The sequence below is a fragment of the Colias philodice genome, chromosome 14, assembly GCF_061535455.1.
Source record: "Colias philodice isolate Cphi_HAF_F1 chromosome 14, ilColPhil1 Martin Lab GWU primary, whole genome shotgun sequence".
Taxonomy (NCBI): domain Eukaryota; kingdom Metazoa; phylum Arthropoda; class Insecta; order Lepidoptera; family Pieridae; genus Colias; species Colias philodice.
The window spans coordinates 1,436,393-1,459,809 of record NC_143099.1 but is presented as its reverse complement, the minus strand read 5'-3'; the positions used below and the strand labels follow the sequence as shown (position 1 = coordinate 1,459,809).

Below are 23,417 nucleotides of genomic sequence, written 5' to 3'. Positions count from 1 at the left end.
ATTCAAACCCGCATCCTTACACGCCAATCCGGGGCGGATTCCTGACCAACTCGGCCACCCATGATCCCGTCAAAGCAATTGAATTTATTCTATTCTTTCAGTTTTATGTGTCTGATGGTCCGGGAGCCAGCAGCAGATTTTATGACCAAGTTCCTCTCAAGCGGTAATTAGTAAAATGCATCAAAGTATAGTATTATGAAGCCTCGTGAACGTCAGCTGGAGCTCGGTTGGGGGGAAGAGCAGATGTAGCCTCCCGTATCAGCTGACGGTTTTTCCACCAAGATACAGCCAGCTGACATATATATTTATCCACAGTTACATATAAGCTATCATCAGGTAAATTTTTGTTTGAGAGGAAATAACGGAAAATAAATTTTTCTTTAAATTTAACTTTCATGTTCGAGACACCAGCTGACGTATAATACACCATGTTTTAACCAGCTGACTATTTTTTTTCGTTGAGATATTGGGTTAGCTACAATTTGACAAATTTTTAGCTGAGAGGAAATGAATGAATAAATGTATTTTTTTTCCTATGTGCGTGGGAGGCTACAACCGCTCACCCCCCCAACCGAGTGCCAGCTGACGTTCACGAGGCTTTATAATACTATACTCTCATGCGTCTGACGAATTATCTCTTGAGAGGAAATAGTTAACCAAATTTGCACCTGGCTCCCTAACCATGAGGGACACACGGCACACCGCGCACCATTCATTGAGATAATAAACAATTATCTCAACCAATACGAAACATTATTTCAATGATATTGTAATCATCATCACTTATACAATCCGAAAGATTCTGAAGTTTGTATTTCACAGCAACTGTTTAACCACATAAGGTAAAATTACGTGAATACAATATATAGGTTATGGTATAGAAGCTGCTCTTTATCCTCTTACTATACCCGTAAGACTGGCTGTAAACACTTCCATAGATTGTTCAGGATTAAAGACTTTAGTCCAAGGATAATCCTACAAGGATAATCCTAAAAGAATACACTTCCCCTCAGTTTTCACTTTATAAAATTAAAAAGTATTGAATAGAATACCTGAAAATATTCATCCGTGGACACGCCAAACCACTCGGGCGAGTCTAGGAAGTGATGTGGGAACACTATGTGGAGTGCTCGCTGATTCTGAGATACTACTAACCTGAAAATGAAACAATATATTCAATTACAATTCGAAAGTACAGTAAAAGCTTTAGTAGACGGTATTTTTGTAGATTGAGATTTGAGATAGGGTACATGCAAATTAATCGTTTGTTTTTTAATAATAAGACCTAAAAATAACACTTGAGTAAAATCAGTGTTCGGCCAAAATAATTTCTCTCATTCCTCGAATATACTGTGATCCAATTAAACAATATGAAAAGGTTAATAAATTTTCAAACAAAGACAAATTAATATCAAAGGTTCCCTATTTCCCTAAATATGATATTTATGTAACCTTTCCTATTCGTCCCATAGTTCGAAAGGTCAATGTTTAATAGATTATATTATGGAGATTGATGTGAACTAACTAATGTATTCATTATTTAGCAAATTTATTATAGATTCCAGTTGAAGATCTTTATTAAAATCACCGAAAATAGAAAAGAGCTTTGGTATTTTTGTTCCCAGTCTTAGTCTTACGTATACTTCTAGTTCTCATTATTCATTAATTCCTCATTATCTGTTGTATCAAAGAAATTGTCAACAATACACATCGAAAGCCTTTGCAAAATAGAAAACATATTAGATTTTAAACCTTAAATTAAACTTCGTAGTTCGTATCTAGTAGGTACGCTAGATATCACACGATGTCGTATTTTTTTCTTTTAAAGATCTAGCGAAGCAGGCTTGCGTTTTTCTTTTTAGTTTATTGTGGTTTGGGTGATTTTGCTTTATAAGCAAATAATTAATGAAGAGCACGCTGTTCGATATTTTTTTCAAATTATTACGAGTTTTAAATTGCTACAGGCAATGTTATTTTATATTACAAATAAAAATAGCTAAAGTAGAATTTGATATTGTTGGTTTTACGGCATTCAAAAATTTATATAGCTAAAGTAATTAATATCAGACGAAATCCTGCAAGACGCTTTGTAACATTACAAAACCTTTTCCTCAATCTTTTCACTATTCCGAGTTCTGAACCTTTCACTTAAGATCAGCCAAAGACATCCTTAGTACAGGTACCATATGTTCCGAGTTTCCGACAAACAAGTATCAATCCACATCAAAGGGTGACCCTTTTCAATCATAATCCATTAGGTCGGAGGCTCGGAGCTTGTCTGCGACCTCGACGCGATCGAGCCTGTCCGACATTCAGAATTCGTCATGCACCGCGTCGGTTAATTCTTTGCTTTAATAAAAATATGCCCGCGTTGTTTTAGTTTCTTTTAATTTTACATAATTATTTTTTCACAAAAAATGGTTGGATGGAACTGGACAAAATTTTAAGAAAACAAATTGGAAGGCAATAGCTTTAAAATAAAAAATAGTTTGGAAAATCCAAAAGTGCACGCCTCATAATTTTTTTTAATAATTATTTATTAATTATTATTTTTGTTTATTTAATAACAATTAAACCACATCGAATCAGACCCTGAAAAACGAAAGGGTTCTATTCCTGAGCATACTCAAGCGTAAGAGAAAAAAAAAGACTCGATTAGTAAAGTATTTCGGTCGCTATCGTGTTAACAAGAAAATCCTCCGCACATATAGACACACGGACGTCCAAGACAGAACTTTTTTAAACTGTTTTTTAACTAGTTTAAATCACAAGAATGACATCAAAAATATCATGAATGTTAAAAATAGTGTTTTTTCTTAATATGTGTGTGTATGTATTATCTTACAAGTGCAATGTACCTATGATACATAAAGACATTTTAAGTTTGAAAAATCAGATGTTTTGCGCGAAGTGACAGTAGTACCCACCTCAACGCTTCGCTTGAGGCGTGCAAAAGAATCATCAAAATCGGTGCATCGAGTCGAAAGTTATGATGAAGTAACGTAATGTAAAAGTAATACAGTCGAATTGAGAACCTCCTCCTTTTTTGAAGTCAGTTGAAAATTGAAATCAATCATTTCACACGCTTCTATACTCTGGTATAAACGAGGGATTTATGTTTTATATAGGTAGTTGAGTATGAGATATTTCACATCTGTTTCACTAATCGGTTCTTTACAAGTAAATCATTATTCCTTACTATACGCTCGAGCACTAAGCGGTTTATTATTATGTTGCTAAGTATTACCTCTAGTATTGTTGTCTAGAAGGGCCATATTTTATCAAGGTATTTTCTGCTAAGTCACTTCAGTTTATAATCCAAGTATCTTTTAGTAATTTTCTAATTTCAATGTCGTTAAATGAAAAGAACTGGTAAGCAGATGTAGACATATCTGATAATAAATATTATAAAGCTGAAGAGTTTGTTTGTTTGTTTGTTTGAACGCGCTAATCTCGGGAACTACTGGTCCGATTTGAAAAATTCTTTCGGTGTTAGATAGCTCATTTATCGAGGAAGGCTATAGGCTATATACCATCACGCTACGACCAACAGGAGAGGAGCCACGGGGGTGAAACCGCGCGGAGCGGCTAGTATCTGATATTTGGTCGATCTGTTATTATAGCATAGAATCGAAATGCTGAACAATGTTATACTTACATTCAACTTTATAACAATTTCCTCTGACTAAGTATCACAATCTTTAATATCATAATATAAACAAGACCATATGTTTGCTAGTAGTTTTTATACAAACTACGATGACCAAAACCAGCTAGGTCTCTGCATACCAAGTTACTGACTAGACCGATCTAAAAACGGCGCGTAACACTTTAGCAATCAATACATACTATAAAAAGTTGTAGAGCGCTGTTTTTTTTGTTTGCACTCGTAAAGTTCGAACCTCAGTTTTTACTACAGAAATGTACGTACAATTTTTACGATAAAATGTTGTATTCTGTTGAAACAGTTGCTTACCCCGCATTCAACATATAAGAAAATAAAAAATTCGCTATAGAACAAGGCCCAGTATAAAAAAAATATACCGAGGACAATCATCAAGTCAAGTATAAAAGCGTAGTAAACAAACACAACGCAACGCATATAACCAAAACCAAATGACGCAAAAATGCACTATCAATTTCCTAAGCCAGGTGTAAGTAAATTCAAACGTGATCGAGTCGTGATTTGTGTGAGGTGCGGCAACCAGTAGGTAATGAACACAGAACGGGTCCGCACTCCGCTCATTCAAGGTACGTAAATAAGGACATACATCATCGCTTGCAAGATATGGTTTTATTGACTTGGTCGGTTGAGGTCCCTATCTCTTGAAAGCTCGCGAAGGTTTGCATCTCTTCAAAGTTTAGGATAGACATTATTTTTAATGTAAACAATAACAGTCTTACAATTATTGATAAACAAAACAAGACATAGGCAAAGACCCTTTGCTTTTAGTCGTATTTTTCCTGATATTTAATGAACCAACATGCTTCAAGAGATCAAAAACCTTACCTATAAGGATAATTTGGACCATACTACATAATTAAAAAATTGTAACATATTTTATTTTCATTCCATCAAACTCATATATCAAAAGACAAACATTTATACAGCCTATAAATAAATTATATTATATTTTTAAATTTAAACAGCTCATTATAATCGGTTCAACGACACTCAACTTATAACTATCAAAACAAATAACACTCAACCAAGTTAAATAGGCAAGTGACAGTTCATTACTAAACACTGGCTCTAACGTTATTCATGAAATTGCAATCCCGTGTGCGTATAAAGGTCCATAAATGAATGCCTCTGCAGTTTTGTAATAGGTCAATAATTTTCACTTTATAAGTCGTAATGATTGCTATGAATCATGAACCTATAGACGCACTGGCCAACTTTATGGTTCATGTGTAAGGACTTTCTAATGATTGATATATTTACACTGGAGGCTAATGAAGGACATCCAAAAGATCTTAAATGAAACTAGCTAATGTGTTTGAAAAGCGACTAACGTGTAGAGGCAAACTTAAAAGTTCCGGGAATGCGACAAATGGAATAGCCGGAGAATATTTATACTTTTAACTATGTAGTTGTTTTTGAGTTCACAAAAAGATAATCTCTAAAATACATCTAAAATCAGACTTATGATGCAAGCACATTGTATTTCATGCTATAAAAATATATAATCACATCGTCTTACTACAAAACAATTACTCGCTTTCATAAGGTAATAATTCTACCCATACTCAAACCACCTCAATTTAGAAAATTACAATCGGCTAAAGTACGTGTAGCAGATCGAATCATCATAATTTATGCACGACACAAATTATACCTCCTTACCAAAAAATAGGAACAGCTTATTACATACGAATTACAAAACCAAATACACAAGATTAAAGGTTGCGTGGGAATAAAGCCTGAAGAGGACTGATTACGTAATATGTACTCCTACGTACTACAACATATGGTTTATGCTTTCGATAAAGACTTTTGATTTCAAAGAAACGTTTCATTCGCAAAACCCACGGTAACTGGTATCTTTATTATTTAGACTGTGCTCCGCGGTTTTACCCGCATTGCTTCTCTCCTGTTAGTCTTAATATAGCCTATAGCCTTCCTCGACAAATGGGCTATCTAACACTGAAAGAATTTTTCAAATCGGACCAGTAGTTCCTGAGATTAGCGCGTTCAAACAAACTCTTCAGCTTTATAATATTAGTATAGATTATTACGTTACCGATAGCTCTTAAACTAATATGACCATTGACCATGAGACCCAATTGCTCAGAGATTGTTCCTATTTACTTTCTTAGTTATCCAAAGCAGTTTAATTTGATATAGAGCATTTCTTTACTCATCTTTAAAACTTCCTCCGTTTACAAAATAAGATAGCTATACCTACTTCAAAATAATGACAATTATTGGAACTTCCAAATCTTTGGAGACAAGATCTCATTAGTCTAATATCATTAATGGAGGTAATTTACTGGATCTCAGGTAATAAGGAAAAAGCGAAAGGAGATCTGTAATAACTTTTTGAAGTTTTGATGAGATTGCAATGAAAAGGAAGAAAAAATATTAACATTTTCTGAACAAATAATTTAAAGTTTTATACGAACTCTCCTGACAATAAAGAACACATATAAATGGTCTTATATGATGCAGACTTTCCAAAACTATAGGTACATACCTAAATTTCAACGATTTATTTTTATTTATATAATATTCCCACCAGAGTCAAAACTGCTAAGTCTGATAAATTCATAAATTACGTAGGCAGATACGTGAGTACATCGCTTAAAGAAGGATTCATCCTTGAAGGTTTTGTTGAAATCTCAGCCATACACCGAAGTCAGTCTACTTAATCATATGCAGAGAATATCCTGAGAAATACTTGTAATTTTATACTAACGTTTATTCTCTTGACACAGCGTCTTAGCACCAAGATTGATTACACCTTTTACTGCACCATCCCGTTCTAAATTTACACCTAGGACACTTTATAAATCACACTTAAAGAGCACACAAAACCATGTGCTTTGTAGTGAGAGAAATGCAGTTTTATTTTTCTTTTAGGAATTTATATCTCATCTCTTTTGTTGTTTTTATATTTGCAATTTTTAGGAAAAGATAACATCGTATAATTGTTTGCCTAAGCTTAAAACGCATTGATAGATTAACTTTAATAATAATTTTAGCAACAATTACATCGTACACCTATTAATTTTAATACGTGATTTTAATTAGCTTTACGCGATGAAGCTTTTTCCGGCTTCTTTTTCGAATCATATTAGCTTGATAAATTCCTCATTAAATTGCTCGTATACGGAATTTTATCCATTTTATAAGATATAAATTGTACATATTTCCCGATACTTTAATGTCGGAGGAAGGAACGAGATTTCTCGGCACAGGAAACAAGCACTGCCGCCCGGTGCGCGAACATTCTCATTTCTTTTCGATTTTTTTTTTTGTGTGTAATGTACGATAAATTAAATACATGCAATAATTATTTATGGCAGTACACGGATTGCGTTGGAGCATAAATTGATATGGAAAAGTCTAAGTCATTCCTACGTGTTACGCATTGCTTGCATAATCTACTTACAAACCAAATTTCATCAGAAACTGCTCAGCAATTTTTCTGCTCAATAGATTTTTGAGAGCATAGAACAATGAATTATTCATTCCAGCTGAACAAACAACAAAACAAAAATAAGGAAATTTAAAACAAAAAATAAATAAAACTTGTATTTAGTATTTACTGTTGTTACAATCAAAGAGGTATATTCAATTAAGTAATCAGCATTTCTAAGGATTCCTCCAGGCCCTTTTCCGCGAACGGTAAGGTATAATGTAACCGGTAAAAAGTAATTCAATCGGTTTATATTTCCAATTAAACTCCGTCGCAATGGCGTTTTTATTTTATTTGCGTATTGTCTTTAACCGATTTATAAAAAAGAGTTTCTCAATTTGTTAGTTTTTACATTTACTGAACTAAAGACGTACGAGAATTTCATACAAAAAAATGAAATTGCATTTTGTGCTTTGTACCAGATTGGTACTCCCGCTTAGGAGAAAAACAATAAAAATTCAAGATCAGGATTATAAAAATGTAACTTTTTCACGTGATATAGAAGTAAAGTTTTGAAATATTTTTGTCCTCATACTCGTATCCAGTATTCAAAGGGATAATGTTCAGAGATTTTTAATGATGATGACACATTCAATCTTATGCGAGGTCTGTTACACCCGATATATTATGAGGGTCATTTTCACTTTAAAATTATTGTAAATATAAGTTACAAAAGCTGTTTTTGAAAACAGAGCTTAGTTGTTTTAAAACAAAATCTTTTGCTTCTGCTTTTTTGTACAAAAAAGTCAATCTGGAACATCTGGAATGATAAAACTTTCCTTTCCCCAATATTGCCTGATAAAGGTGTGCATTGTTACCTATTTGTAATATGTTATTGTGGTTAGGGAGCCAGGTGCAAATTTGGTTAACTATTTCCTCTCAAGAGATAATTCGTCTGCAGACGCATGAGAGTATAGTATTATAAAGCCTCGTGAACGTCAGCTGGCGCTCTGTTGGGGAGGTGAGCGGTTGTAGCCTCCCACGCACATAGGAAAAAAAATACATTCATTCATTCATTTCCTCTCAGCTAAAAATTTGTCAAATTGTAGCTAACCCAATATCTCAACGAAAAAAAATTGTCAGCTGGTTACAACATGGTGTATTATACGTCAGCTGGTGTCTCGAACATGAAAGTTAAATTTAAAGAAAAATTTATTTTCCGTTATTTCCTCTCAAACAAAAATTTACCTGATGATAGCTTATATGTAACAGTGGATAAATATATATGTCAGCTGGCTGTATCTTGGTGGAAAAACCGTCAGCTGATACGGGAGGCTACAACCGCTCTTCCCCCCAACCGAGCTCCAGCTGACGTTCACGAGGCTTCATAATACTATACTTTGATGCATTTTACTAATTACCGCTTGAGAGGAACTTGGTCATAAAATCTGCTGCTGGCTCCCGGACCATTGTACTCGATGTGATTCATTAAATGTAACACCTGTTGGTGAACCTTAAAAATAAATAAATATTAGTAAACGACGAAAGGGAGTTGTGTTCAGTTCCAACTACTGCGTTCCTCTGCAAAGAAACCATGTATATTTTCTTATGTAAGTAATGAATATATATTTATATTTCCCCCCAAATTACCCAACAAACTCGTCCAAACATCGCGTTCACAAAACATTTAACGTCCGCCCAGAGCAATCTCGCTCCGCTCGTAAACTGTTAGCACTAACTTTTACGTCGATTACCTACTTTCCACTCCAATTTAGGATTAGTGACATTTCGACCATTAATAACTATCTAATAACAATAAAAACTAGACAATTTCATAGTATATTGGACCTGTTACACGCTGTTTCTGGTTACATTGCCTTAAAAGTAACTAGAGGGAAAAGTATAACACTTCTTGTTGATAGTAATTTCAAGTTTTGGTATGAATTATTCAATGATATCTATAACAAAACGTCTAAATTATAGCACCACTTTTTCATCAAATAAATAAATTCTGTCCCTTTCGAGCACAACTTAAATAGGCGCCGGTTTTTACGACACCGTCAAAGGAATATCTACAATTTATTTTCATTTACAGTAACAATAAAAAAAAACTTCAACAGAACGTTGTTTTGAACTGTAATAAAAAACTTTACCCACCATAGACCTCATCAATACAACGGCAAATAATCAGCCAATTATGCATAATGCAGGTCTCACGGGAAAATCAAATCAATAGTGCACAATGGTTACTGGGAATAGGGGGGCTACAATATCTTATAGCAGTATTATTTCCAGTGTGGGAAAGTGATGACGCTAGACGAGCTATAGAGCTTTTTGTTTCACACTAGAAATAATACTATAAATACTAATATAATAAAGATGACGAGTTTGTTTGTTTGAACGCGCTAATCTCAGGAACTACTGGTCCGATTTAAAAAAAAATATTACGGTGTTAGATAGTCTATTTATCAAAGAAGGCTATAGGTTATATCATCACTCTAAGACCAATAGGAGCGGGTACCGGGAGTAGCGGGACCACTGCGGGTAAAACCGCGGAGCACAGCTAGTAATACTATAAAACATCATGGTACGAGGTCTGGTCCCATGATAACTCCGTTATCAATCCCACATCAGCAGACACGTCACGTTACGGTACAGTCCTTATACGATTGTGTCACGTAAGTGGATCTTGAATTTTACTCCATTTGTGACGCGCGAGGATGGCTATTGGGATTTTGTAGTGTATAGATGTGTATATAATACGACTTCCTCGTGTAATGGAGATATAGTGTCGTAGTATGTTGCATTTCAGGATTCTACGTTCGAAAGTAAGTATTAAGTTTTTGTTATAAGACGTAAATCTATCAAAACGGCCGTTTTATTGACACTTCTCCCATCATCGACATCTTACTCAAAGGAAGAAGTATTTCTGTATCGCTAATTTCATACCTAAGGAATTAATTATAACAAAAACAAGCAGATTGTAGCACATACTTAATTGATCTGAAGGAATTTCTCACATCAAAATATTTTAGAAACACGAAATCGTCCCTAGTACAAAAACAGTACAGGAAGGCATAAGCCTCAATATGCTCAAAAATCACACACTACGACTACGTCAATACACACAACTATAAACAACGTGTGCAAATCAAACATTGAGAAATAAACCGCATAAGGCAGATCTGTCCAATGTTTGCGCTACCCTGACCCGATCCCCTGACGATGCTATCCAAATACCACACTGAAGCAAGTCGTGTTATATTCATCACATATTTATTGGCTACATGGTACAATCTAACTAAAGAATTACTTGCCGGTAGGTAAGATAGGATAGGAAGAAGAGAATCATTTTATATTCTTTGATAGGTATTTCTTAAGAAAAGAATCACTTAATAATTCAAACTGCTGGAAATTTTGTGCTGATGTTTAATAATTCTGTATACAAAGAAAATGAGACTAAAAGATTAATAAAAAAAAGCTAGACAACATTACAATGTAAATCTAGTACTTTTCAATCCAAAACCAATCACAGAGTAATATCAAGTAATCAGCATTTGTGAGGCTTTGAGTCCCTTTTCTACGAATTTTCAATTTCGATTCAAAGTTGACTTATTGGTTAGCGCTATTGTTTCATATTGATATATTTAACCATTATTATTTCAATAACGTTGTTTGTACAACATTATCAATAACTGAAGAATAATCGAAATTAGTTTTGTCAATTGTACAAATCGAGCTTTTATAAGTTGTCATGCAAAATAAATGGTAATCGATTTATTGTGAGCTTAAGATCGTATTTCGCATATAGACCTAACCACGGACATGTATCAAGATAGACTAAGCGAGTGTATGTACTTCCCGTGTCCAAACTACGTTATTGAAACTTACTTGACGCTGGCCTACACTCAGTCCGCGCTTGCAGTTCGCCAAGGAAAGACGTGAAGCTGAATAAAGTAAAATGCCGAATTGCGCCGTTATAAACTGTAGAAACTCCACAGCTGTGAGTGGCCAAGTTAGCAGAGATGTTTCCTTCCACCGGTAAGTAATTTTCTAATCAGAATATGCACTATTTATTTTAAAATCAAATAAAGAATATTTGTGGAAAACGATCGTGACAAACACGGATACCAAATCATACGAAATGATTCGGAATACATTGCGGCTTTTACTTGGCACGGTAAAGATCGCGTCGTATGATAACAAGCAATGAATAGCGTCTTCTCATTTTTCTGTTCTCATTTTTCTGTCCAATTTTGTGGTTAGTGATGTTCATTTGATGCAACAGTTCTCGATTCTAATCGATTTTATAATCGAACAGAAAAATGATAATTTGTAGGAGCAATTTTTCAGAAAAAAAGGCATAGATTTTTTTTGTCATTTAATACGACTTGACCTAGAACTTTTAAGTATTTTAATACAAAGGTACTAAAAATAAATATTACGACATGGACGCCATTAGTTAAAGTGTCATCTTGGGAGTTTTTTAAGAAAACTCCTTATTGCTTAGACTATGTTTGTTTTTTCAGTTTTCCAAGTAACCCGAACATAAAAGGAAAATGGATCGATGCAACGGGACATAAAGATTGATTGATTGACAGTTTCATTACTTTCTTTCGATGGCCTCTCTAGTACGTAGTACATGGTAACTCAATGGGCATATGTAAGAAAAAGCTAAAACACATTAGTTTACTTGTTAGAATATTAAAAGGTTTATAACTTTATTTTATCATCCCTCTGTCTATGGTAATTATCATTTTTCTGTCTTGAATCGATTTAGTAATCGATTACGATTCATTTATTTGACTACCTCTTAGACATAGATCTAGTTTGATCTGATTTCTTTCGATTTACTTCGATGGGATAGGACGATACTAGAATCGCCGCGCGAGTGGCGGCCTAATCGATTTAGCGTAAAATGAAATTAACATCACTAAAAAGCGCTCGTGACGTCATAACGCGTCAAGGTCAGTACAAAAAATATGACACGCTTGGTTTTCATACAGATCGGGGTACTTGCGTTGTCTACTTAAATATACATGTCTGTGGACCTAACGGTATCAGAGATTAAAGTCATTTGCTTCTTCTTTTTTGATAACATTCACATTTCACAAATTTTCTGATTAAAACGAGAGACTCCGACTAGAGGTGGGATATTCAAGGATGTATATTGTCCTAGTTAAAGCTACACGTGTACATGAAATGGAACATCGTATATTCCTATATTATACACTAGCTGCTCCACGCGGTTTCACCCCCGTGGTAGGCCAGTGGAAATTAACATTAAATTCGCAAAGCACGATGTAGATTTGAATTTTTGGTATGTTGTTTGGATCAGTTAGGGTGATGTAAATCCCAATTTGCAACTTCGAAAAAGTTGTGCTCGCTGCGCACCACGTGATAAACTGCGAAAATTTTGGACTTTTTTCACTTTTTGCTCTAAAAGTCATAAACTATGCGTTTCCGACAAGTATGATTCAGTACATAAATTAAGGTTATTAAATTTGCAACAATTTAAGCCTAATTAAAGCTCTCTAAATCTTATAGCGACTAAACTGTGGCCATTCGAAGATGGTTCATTTTTCCCGAAATATTGAAATTTTTAGTTTTGCTCCCGTTTGAAGCAAAATATTGACAAAAAGCGCTCGTTCTATGAAAAGGTCGTATAATAAAGTTGTAGTGCATTTAATTTTCTTTCATTAGAGCATAGAACAAAGTCTGTGAGACAAATAGTTCACTCACAATATCTGAAAAACAAAAAGAAGGTAGAAATAGATTTTTAAAGAATTGAAACTGCGGGCATATAAAATCATAAAAAGGATAATACTTTTTCATTTGCAGTATAAGTAATTAACCAAATTACAAAGCTAATTAAATTTGCAACAATTTAACCTAAACCGCAGCTCTCTAAACCTTATAACAACTAAGCTGTGGCCTTTCAAAGATAGTCAGTTTTTCCCGAAAATTTCAAATTTTTAGTTTTGCTCCCGTTTGAACCAAAATATTGGCAAAAACCGCTCGTTCTATGAGAAAGTCGTATAATAAAGTTGTAGTGCATTTAATTTTCTTTCATTAGAGCATAGAACAAAGTCTGTGAGACAAATAGTTCACTCACAATATCTGAAAAACAAAAAGAAGGTAGAAATAGATTTTTAAAGAATTGAAACTGAGGGCATATGAAATCATAAAAAGGATAATACTTTTTCATTTGCAGGATAGGTAATTAACAAAATTAAATTTTCTACAACTTTATTTTATGACCTTCTCATAGAACGAGCGGTTTTGCCAATATTTTGGTTCAAACGGGAGCAAAACTAAAAATTTGAAAATTTCGGGAAAAACTGACTATCTTTGAAAGGCCACAGCTTAGTTGTTATAAGGTTTAGAGAGCTGCGGTTAGGCTTAAATTGTTGCAAATTTAATTATCTTTGTAATTTTGTTAATTACCTATCCTGCAAATGAAAAAGTATTATCCTTTTTATGATTTTATATGCCCTCAGTTTCAATTCTTTAAAAATCTATTTCTACCTTCTTTTTGTTTTTCAGATATTGTGAGTGAACTATTTGTCTCACAGACTTTGTTCTATGCTCTTATGAAAGAAAATTAAATGCACTACAACTTTATTATACGAACTTCTCATAGAACGAGCGGTTTTTGCCAATATTTTGCTTCAAACGGGAGCAAAACTAAAAATTTCAATATTTCGGGAAAAATGAACCATCTTCGAATGGCCACAGTTTAGTCGTTATAAGGTTTAGAGAGCTGCGGTTAGGCTTAAATTGTTGCAAATTTAATAACCTTAATTTATGTACTGAATCATACTTGTCGGAAACGCATAGTTTATGACTTTTAGAGCAAAAAGTGAAAAAAGTCCAAAATTTTCGCAGTTTATCACGTGGTGCGCAGCGAGCACAACTTTTTCGAAGTTGCAAATTGGGATTTACATCACCCTAACTGATCCAAACAACATACCAAAAATTCAAATCTACATCGTGCTTTGCGAATTTAGGGTTTTTTAGTGTCGATTTCTACTGGCCTATGGCTCCACTCCTGTTGCCCGTAGCGTGATGAAATATAGCCTATAACCTTCCTCGATAAATGGGCTATCTAACACCGAAAGAATTTTTCAAATCGGACCAGTAGTTCCCGAGATTAGTGCGTTCAAACAAACAAACAAACTCTTCAGCTTTATAATATTAGTATAGATTAGGTGTCCTGCGCGGTTCATCCGCTGGCAAATTCATATTGGAAAGCCCATGTGTTATTGTAATGTATAACTTATTTTACTGAAAAGTTTCATTTAAATACGTCAAGGGCTTTTGAGCCAATTTGCAACAAACATATACCAACCAAACATTACCTATTTTAATTCTCTTCGTACATCAATGTCTTAGTAACAATTCTTAAACCAATCGATTGCGTGGACATTATTTTTTATTCACAAATATATGAAAGGTCACCGATGAGGTAACTTTCGATGCGGCAATTGACGCGGCATCTGTACTGCATAAACTTTTCATAAATTCCTCGTTAACGAGTTGCGATTTTGGCAACTGCCGATCCGAGGAATCTTCGAGATAACGAACTTATCTTGAATGCGCTTAAATGTTATACGTGACGAAATTTATTTTTGTTTTTAAAAATGAACGCCATTATAAGTCCGCAGTTCGGATTATTTAGTTTGATAGTCCTATTCAAAAACAAAAAATAAATCACTGATAGATGAATGACTTCTTCACTAACATAATTTTAAAGATTAATTTTTATTTGGTGAACGTTTCTACTTTCTAATTAGAAAAGGAAAGATGCAACAGAAATATTTAATTCAAGTTACATTTAGCATTTTAGAAGTAAACAATCAAAAATTTTACTCATTTGGTTGTTAGCCAAGTGCTTTTGAAACTATCCCAGTAAATCGAAAGCCAAAAATCCAAAATACAATTGAAGTACATACACCTAGACTAGATTGAGTTGGTAAATATAATAAATAGAGACAATACAGGATTCTGTATAGCACGGGCACAATTCAATCGTTGAATAGCGACACTGTGAGCTCGCGTTAAATCTAATTACCAAAGTAATTACCAGGCAGTAATTAAATTCACTTTGATAACCGTCGTCAACAGACTTGATAAAGTTGATTGTTCAGTTCTACATTTATTATGCATTTTATTGCTTATACACTGGGGTAGATCCCTTTAAAAATAATAAAAAGTGCAAAAAAATCGCAGTCGGATGAAACCCATTAGAAAAGGAGGGAAATATGATGAAAATTAAAGGAAAAATAAATTACGGTCAATCCGAGTTCGGGAAGTGGGAGGGGGGAGCTTTTAAGAGAAAAAAATGGTTTCTCTCGATTTCCGACAAAACTACGAGTCCTACGGAAAAAAGTTCAATGGCAAAGTTGTAGGTAATAAAAAAATCTACAACTTTTGTTTTGACAATTTTTTCACATAACCTCAAAATTTAGGTGAAAAATTCAAAAAAACCAAGTTTTTGGTTTTTTATTTTTAACTACTTCAAAATTTATTTTTTTTCTACGACATTTGGTAGAAACTTGCTTTATTATGTCCCAAATACACTGTAATTTATTTGATTGAAAATATTTATTTTTTCGCCTTATTTTGAATTAATACCAAAAAAACAACCAAATTTTCAATCGAAAAGTCACCCGTCAAAATATCAGCTTTTTTCAAAAACTTTGGAAGCCTTTTATTCATCAAAATCTCTACTTTTATATGGTGTAAAAAAAATAAACCTTACCATAGTAAATGTTCTCAGGAAATGCTTACAAACAGTGTCATAATTAGCTTTTACTAAATCAGGCACACTTCTCGAACTCTATATCTTCTCTTGTATCGGCTTTTCGGTAATATTTCAAAAGAAAAAAAATTATCTGTTCTAAGTATAATATTTTACAGCATATTCAAAAGCAAAATGATGTCGATAAAAACATTTCAGGTAGTTTGAGAAGTGTGCCTGATTTAGTAAAATCTCATTTTCACACTGTTTGTATGCATTTTCTGAGAACATTTACTATGGTAATGTTTATTTTTTTTACACCATATGAAAGTAGAGATTTCAATGAATAAAAGGCTCCCCAAGTTTTTGAAAAAAGCTGATATTTTGACGGGTGACTTTTCGATTGAAAATTAGGTTGTTTTTTTGGTATTAATTCAAAATAAGGCGAAAAAATAAATATTTTCAGTCAAATAAATTACAGTGTATTTGGGACATAATAAAGCAAGTTTCCACCAAATTTCGTAGAAAAAAAAATAAATTTTGAAGTAGATAAAAATAAAAAACCAAAAACTTGGGTTTTTGAATTTTTCACCTAAATTTTGAGGTTATGTGAAAAAATTGTCAATACAAAAGTTGTAGATCTTTTTATTATCTACAACTTTGCCATTGAACTTTATTCCGTAGGACTTGTAGTTTTGTCGGAAATCAAGAGAAACCATTTTTTTCTCTTAAAAGCTCCCCCCTCCCTTTTCCCGAACTCGGATTGACCGTAATTTATTTTTCCTTTAATTTTCATCATATTCCCCTCCTTTTCTAATGGGTTTCATCCGACTGCGATTTTTTTTTGTTTCAAAAATTATCTACTCTAGTCTATTAACTGAACCCATTGAATTGCTATGGATAGATAAGGGTTTATGCTTCTATATTAATGTTTCCATTACCCGATCTACATAATTGAACACTATGAGATAGTCCGTATCTATTACCGTGTATTAGTTAGGGATTTTAGTATTATCAATTTGTTTCTCATTATAATTATTGTTATTATATTATGTTGCATTGTATTTACTTGTCCTGTAAATATATTTACACCTAGAATTGTCCAAATTCACGAATGATCATTTACCATCTACCTTCAATAAGCTTAATACTTTCGAACCACAACAAACAAATTTAGAAGCATCAACCATCTCAGGAAGAACTTTCCAGAAGTTTCTCAATAAAGCAGTACTAGTACATAAAACGTAGCTTTTTCTAGCAAACAAGTGATACGCAAAAGCCACTATCTTGCGGTTCATTGTATCACGATACCACGTGTCAGGTAGATAGTGTCAAGTTCAGTGCAGATTACACCAGCGTGTTTGTTTCAAATGCGTTGTTTGTGAAGTCAATGTTTACGGGCTGTGTCGGCTGCTCTTTAATCACATTTAAGATGCCTTTGTGACTTATAGTTATAGTAATGTAGTTGTTCTAAACATGTAGTCCGGGATTTTATGAAAGTTTTAGGTTTCCCATCTTTTCTTTTTTGAAGACAATAAAAATGGTTTACAGATGATAGTAAGTTCGACAATATAATTGCAAATTATCTACTGAACCTACAATCTTCCATTCATTAAATTCTATGGGCATAAAACGCATTTTAATCCGACTTTAACCTTTCTCAAAATCGGCCTATCAAGTATCAAGTGGGACGTTTTTAATGTAACGTTTATTGATACTCATCACTCAATAACAAAAAAAACAACCAGTTTATTGGCATTTATCAGGAAGATCCGAAATCCGATACAGGACAAACTAGCGGAAAAAATACGGTAGAGTATATAGTTACGGAATAAACTGAGCTAATTTAATTCCATCAACTCATTTATAGCAGAGCTAGGATTACAGTTATTTCGAGCCCTGTTTGGAAGTTAAGTATATGACTCACACGTGAGAGATCGCTTCTTAGAAGCACATCTGGAGTGCGAAACATCGCAAATAGGTTTAATAACACCAATGTGAGAGTAATATATATATGATTGAGTACGGTGATTCATCGTTTAGGAACTTGCTAAGGGTGTACTTACGATAACAAGAAATTGATTGATTTCTTTAGTGTCATCAATTTATATTACGCTATAAGTGCATTGCATAGAAGTGAATAAATTTGTACAAAAATCCATCGAAATCTGTGTTTTTCATACTCAGCGTACTCATTTTCCATTCTTGACTAATAAATATATTTTTTATATCAGTACGGAACTTAAAAATATTTAAAAAGTAATTTCATTGTTAGGTCACACACGACTCACGCGCAGTGAGATGATGTCAGCCTTAACTTTGGAAAATCTTCAAAATGAATTTAGTCGCAACCCAAAAATTTTTTGGAGTTATGTTAAATCGAAACGTGGCGGTACTGGTGCTTATCCGGCTCTTATGACTGACGGTGAGGTGACAACTTCAGATGGTTCCCATATCTGTGAGCTTTTCTCATCATATTTTGGTTCTATATATACAAGTGATAGTGGAGACACTTACAATAGCTGCCTAAACTCTGACTATTTCTTTAATATTAGGAATAATAGTCCATTATTAGTGCCACCACAGATCGATAATGATACAATTTTGAAAAAACTTAAATCACTCGATAAAAATAAAGGTGCTGGGCCCGATGGAATTCCCTCAATTTTTGTGGTTGAATGTTCTAAACAGTTGACTGTGCCTCTCTCACTTATTTATAACAGATCTCTCAAAACTGGATGCTTTCCGTTATATTGGAAATCAGCCAAGGTGGTACCAATACATAAGTCAGGCCCTCAGAATTCTATTCAAAACTATAGACCAATTTCCATTTTGTCCACATTTGCTAAAGTTTTGGAAGCTTTAATTTGTCCCTTCCTCCAAAATCACTTCAAATTGTTCTTACATGATGTCCAACATGGCTTTGTACCTTCACGATCAACAACAACCAATCTTGTAGATTTTTGTGAAACTTTAATTGAATCACTGGATTCACGGAAACAGATTGACGTTGTATATACTGACTTCAGTAAGGCTTTCGACCGGGTTAGTCATAGTGTATTGGTTGCCAAACTGTCAGCTTACGGTATATCCAACATATTTTTGGAATGGTTTAGATCATATTTATCTAGTCGCAATTTTTTTGTGGTGGTCAATGGATTCAATTCATCTTCTAAAAGAATTACGTCTGGTGTTCCACAGGGCTCTCATTTAGGGCCTCTTCTTTTCAACTTTTTCATTAACGATATCGTCACTACCGTGAAATCATCGAAATCTTATCTATATGCCGATGATCTGAAAATATCTAAAGAAATTAATTCAATAGAAGACTGTATCAGACTTCAATCAGATCTCGAGAGCATTTCTTCTTGGTGCCAAAATAATGGCATGGAATTGAATTCAGATAAGTGCCACTTTATTACTTTTTCACGAAAAAGCACTAACGTCGCGTACACATATAGTATCAATGGCACTTCTCTTCAAAGACTGAACCAAGTTAAAGATCTGGGCATTGTTTTTGATGCTAAGTTAACTTTCGTTCCTCATATAGAGTACATTACCTCCCGGGCATATAAAATGCTAGGATTTTTAATTAGAAATATAAAAGTATTTCGGGATAATAACTTAAAAATTTCGCTATACAACTCATTAGTACGAAGCATTTTGGAATACGGATCGGTGGTTTGGAGACCTCACTATGCGACACACATGTTAAGAATAGAGCGAATTCAAAAAAGATTTATTTGGCATTTAATTTATTCAAACGGACTATCAAGAAATAGTTTGCGTTCCTATACTAATAGACTGGAATTTTTCAAAATGACTTCTTTAGAGGAACGGCAAATTTTAATCGATCTTATTTTTGCATTAAAATTGTTAAATAATAAAATTGATTGCCCTCAACTTTTGAATAAAGTAAATTTTCGTGTCCCTAGTAGGTATCCCCGAAAGCAAATTGATCCACTTGTTCCACCAGTCCGTAGGTGTAAGTTCGGAGCCAACTCTCCTATTCCAAGACTGTGCAAGATGGTAAATAAATATGGTGATATCATTGATATTAATAATACCTCTCTCCGAACTGTTCGTAAATTGTTTGTATGTAAGCTTAATGGATAGCATGTAGTCATAGTTATTAAAAATTATATTATGTTCTTAGCCTTATGTTCTAACACCAAAATAGCAATTTATTATAGTTATGTGTTAGTAATGAGACGCAACTATTTATTGTTTTTATTATATACATTTTCCTTTGTTCTCTTTATAATGTAATGTTGTTTTTTCTCTTCTCGCTGTTGAGTTTACAATTAAAAATTGTCAGTTTGTGTAATTTATATTTGCATGTTGTGAATACCTATAATTGTTTGTTACATTTAGAAGAATACAATAAGTCTGTAATTAATAATTAATGAAACAATGTAAACAAACGTTGGTATTTCTAATAAATAAATAATAATAAATAACTCTGAAAATGTGTGCATAATTAGATTTATTGGCCGATTACCGTCACAGCGTCCGACCCAGCCTAACTCCGCTTAATTTATATTTGAATTTTACGCATTCATTCTTTATCATGCTTTGGAACATGATTGATGACTATTTGTACCGCAAATCTCCTAAAAACAGCATTGATGAATTGGAATTTTACAAATTGCTCTCTAAAGACCAATTAGCTGACCACATTTCGTCAAAATATTTGCTTATTATTGTGTGCATGCTATTTCAATTCTCGCAATTAGCACTTAATAATTTCGCAACTTTTCAAACTTCATGCATCTCATCAATCGTTATATTATAAAACTATGTATGCTCTCCATTACTATAAGACTATGTAGTGGCAAAAATCTCTTATAACTTTATAGGTAGTATAAGTAGGTAGGTCCAGTGTCAACCTTCTTACAATGCTATTCTCATCTCTACCAAATCTATTTTACCAGAAGCTTCTAGAACACTCACTTGCCAGACAGCACGAGCGACAGGCTGTCCACCTTGGTGACCTTCTCGTGTGCGTACAGCTCGTGGCACTTGAGGTGCCGCACGTTGCGCATGCACATCAGCACGCGTCGGAACTGGCGGCGGGAGACGCGCAGCGGCTTGAACAGTGCTGTGTATACCTGGAAGAAGATATTATTTTTAGTAAGAACAAATTAAATATGCTAAACGTTGTATATGTGGGGATCGGTCGGTGGTCAAGTTTCGGCTCATTATATCATCTAAGTTCCACTTCGTGTTTCGCGATTAAATATTGAATATTCACGCAGCTATTCTACAATTAATTAATTGTGTATCGTAATTCACAAATAATAAATGTACCTATCATCGTGATTTGCATAGGCAACATTCTGATTACGTATGAGAAGACGATCTACTACGTAAAAGTATAAACTGCGTAAAAATACATATAAATTAATAAAGTTGGACGTTTTAAACAACACCTCTTAGTTCCAAACTAAACTTAAATAATTTAAAACGCTTAGAAAACTTAATATAGAGTTCGGTGTAAGATTGCGCTTCTCTTATTTCCATTGATTGCTATTGCGTCGTTTACAAGTTTACAAGACAGAATAAAGAGGCTGTATCGAATCACATCGATCTTGGGTGTCAAAGAAAAAGCTCATTATCATCTAATAGTTAGACGCATCGCGAGACAATCAACTTTTTCCAGCCATCTAGCCTTCTATCCTTGTTAAAGGAACAAATGGATGGCGTCATTAGGCTAGGATCTTACACTACTGCATATAACCATCAGCATTTTAATGCGCAAGCTGAAAATATCCAACTATAGTCATTAGGGAAAAATGCAGACGTTCTCTGGTTCCTAGAATGCATTACTTATACGACCAAACAGTTTGTATCATAAAAATATAAGAAATACATACAGTTAAGACTTCATACGAAATATTTCCGCTCAAAGCTTAGCTTAGCTTCCTCCCATAAAATACCGACAAAGGAAGCGGTTGTGTTATTTGAATGAAGGTGGGGATAACCGAACTTTACCTTTGTACCGAACCGAAACCAAACCATACATAATAAATGACACAGCCCAGAAGATACATGAAGTTTGCCCCTTAAAATTTAGCACTTATCATTTACTAGTAATGTAAAATAACTATTCAGTTTCAATTTTATATTCCGCGAATATTCACAATGACAAAAGACAGATATTTATAGTAACAAAAACGAAATCAGTTTCAACTCAGATAAAAATATCATAATGAAAAATCTTACTGTTCTCGAAACTATACTTCTTGGTACAATTAACATTCTCTTAGTGCTACCATATTTTCCTAAGAGAACCGAAAGCTACTCGGCCATAAAAGAGCTTCGATAGAGCACAATAACACCCGCAAAATCTTTAAAGCCACACTGCAATTTCAACTTGAAACAATGCTCAACAAAGAATGCCCTGTATTGTTCTTTTTCTTCATGCGACTGTATGACTTATATGTTGGTAACAAGAAATATATTCACTTCACCAAATTCTGTTTACCTACATAAATTAAAATCAGGGCGGTAAATTCAGTTCGGTTTTATCTTCGTACTAAATACTAATCAAAAGGTGTTGGTGTTGAATTTATTTTTAATTAATACTAAAGCAGCTTATTAAAAGCATAGTGATGCGAAAGCTATTTAAAATTTGTGGTGTAAATTTGATTTATGTAGTTATATTAAATTACAGAATATTATTCTACCCACATCCCCTAACTTTAAAATAGATCATAAGCCTTATAATTCAAATAAATTGAAAAAAACCGGCCAAGTGCGAGTCGGGCTCGCGCACAAAGGGTTCCGTAGCAGCAAATATAATAAATTACAGTTAAATCAACCTATCTCAAAAACTATAAGAGATACTTTGATCAAACCAAAAATCGTTGAAAGAGTTAATTAGCATGCATCACCTCTATTTTTTTTAGAATTTTATACCCCGTAGTTATAAAAATAGAGGGGGGGGGACATACTTTTTACGACTTTGAGAGCTGATATCTCAAAAACCGTTCACTTTAAGAAAAATGTTTTTTAGAAAACTTTATATCATTTTAAAAGACCTTTCCATTGATACCCCACACGGGTATGTACATCGAAAAAAAAAATTTCATCCCTCAGTTACATGTATGGGGGGCCCCACCCCCAATTCTTTTTTTTACTATTTAGTGTCATATTTTTGTAGCGGTTCATACAACACATATTCCCATCAAATTTCATCACTGTAGTACTTATAGTTTCCGAGTAAATCGGCTGTGACAGACGGACAGACGGACAGACGGACAGACGGACATGACGAAACTATAAGGGTTCCGTTTTTGCCATTTTGGCTACGGAACCCTAAAAATGACAGATTCGAATTTCAAAAAATCGAACGCTCGACACTCACTCGTTGCGCACATTTCCACGACACCGGACGTGTCAATCAGCGTTATGAACAATTAATTAATGTTAGTCCGTAATGAATACCTCACTATTAAATTAATTACAGAGAGAGTTCAGCAGCCGTGTGACGCGGTTTAATCAACGTGGATTACAAGCATGCAAGAATGATCAGCATAAAACATTGTTTCACTTTGTAATATTTAAATGAGAGGACACAAAAATTCTGG

At 33.9% G+C, this 23,417-nt stretch overlaps 1 protein-coding gene across 2 annotated transcripts in view; it reads right to left on the bottom strand.

Moving 5' to 3' along the window:
- Positions 1-23,417, bottom strand: part of bves (popeye domain cAMP effector bves) — a 51,052-nt gene that overhangs the window by 8,511 nt on the left and 19,124 nt on the right. For both annotated transcript variants that reach the window (XM_089703304.1, XM_089703305.1), the window contains exons 2-3: positions 20,779-20,936; positions 1,053-1,155 (exon numbers count right to left, since the gene is read on the bottom strand). In XM_089703304.1, the coding sequence (XP_089559430.1) occupies positions 1,053-1,155; positions 20,779-20,936 (261 nt within the window). The remainder of the gene's footprint in view (positions 1-1,052; positions 1,156-20,778; positions 20,937-23,417) is intronic.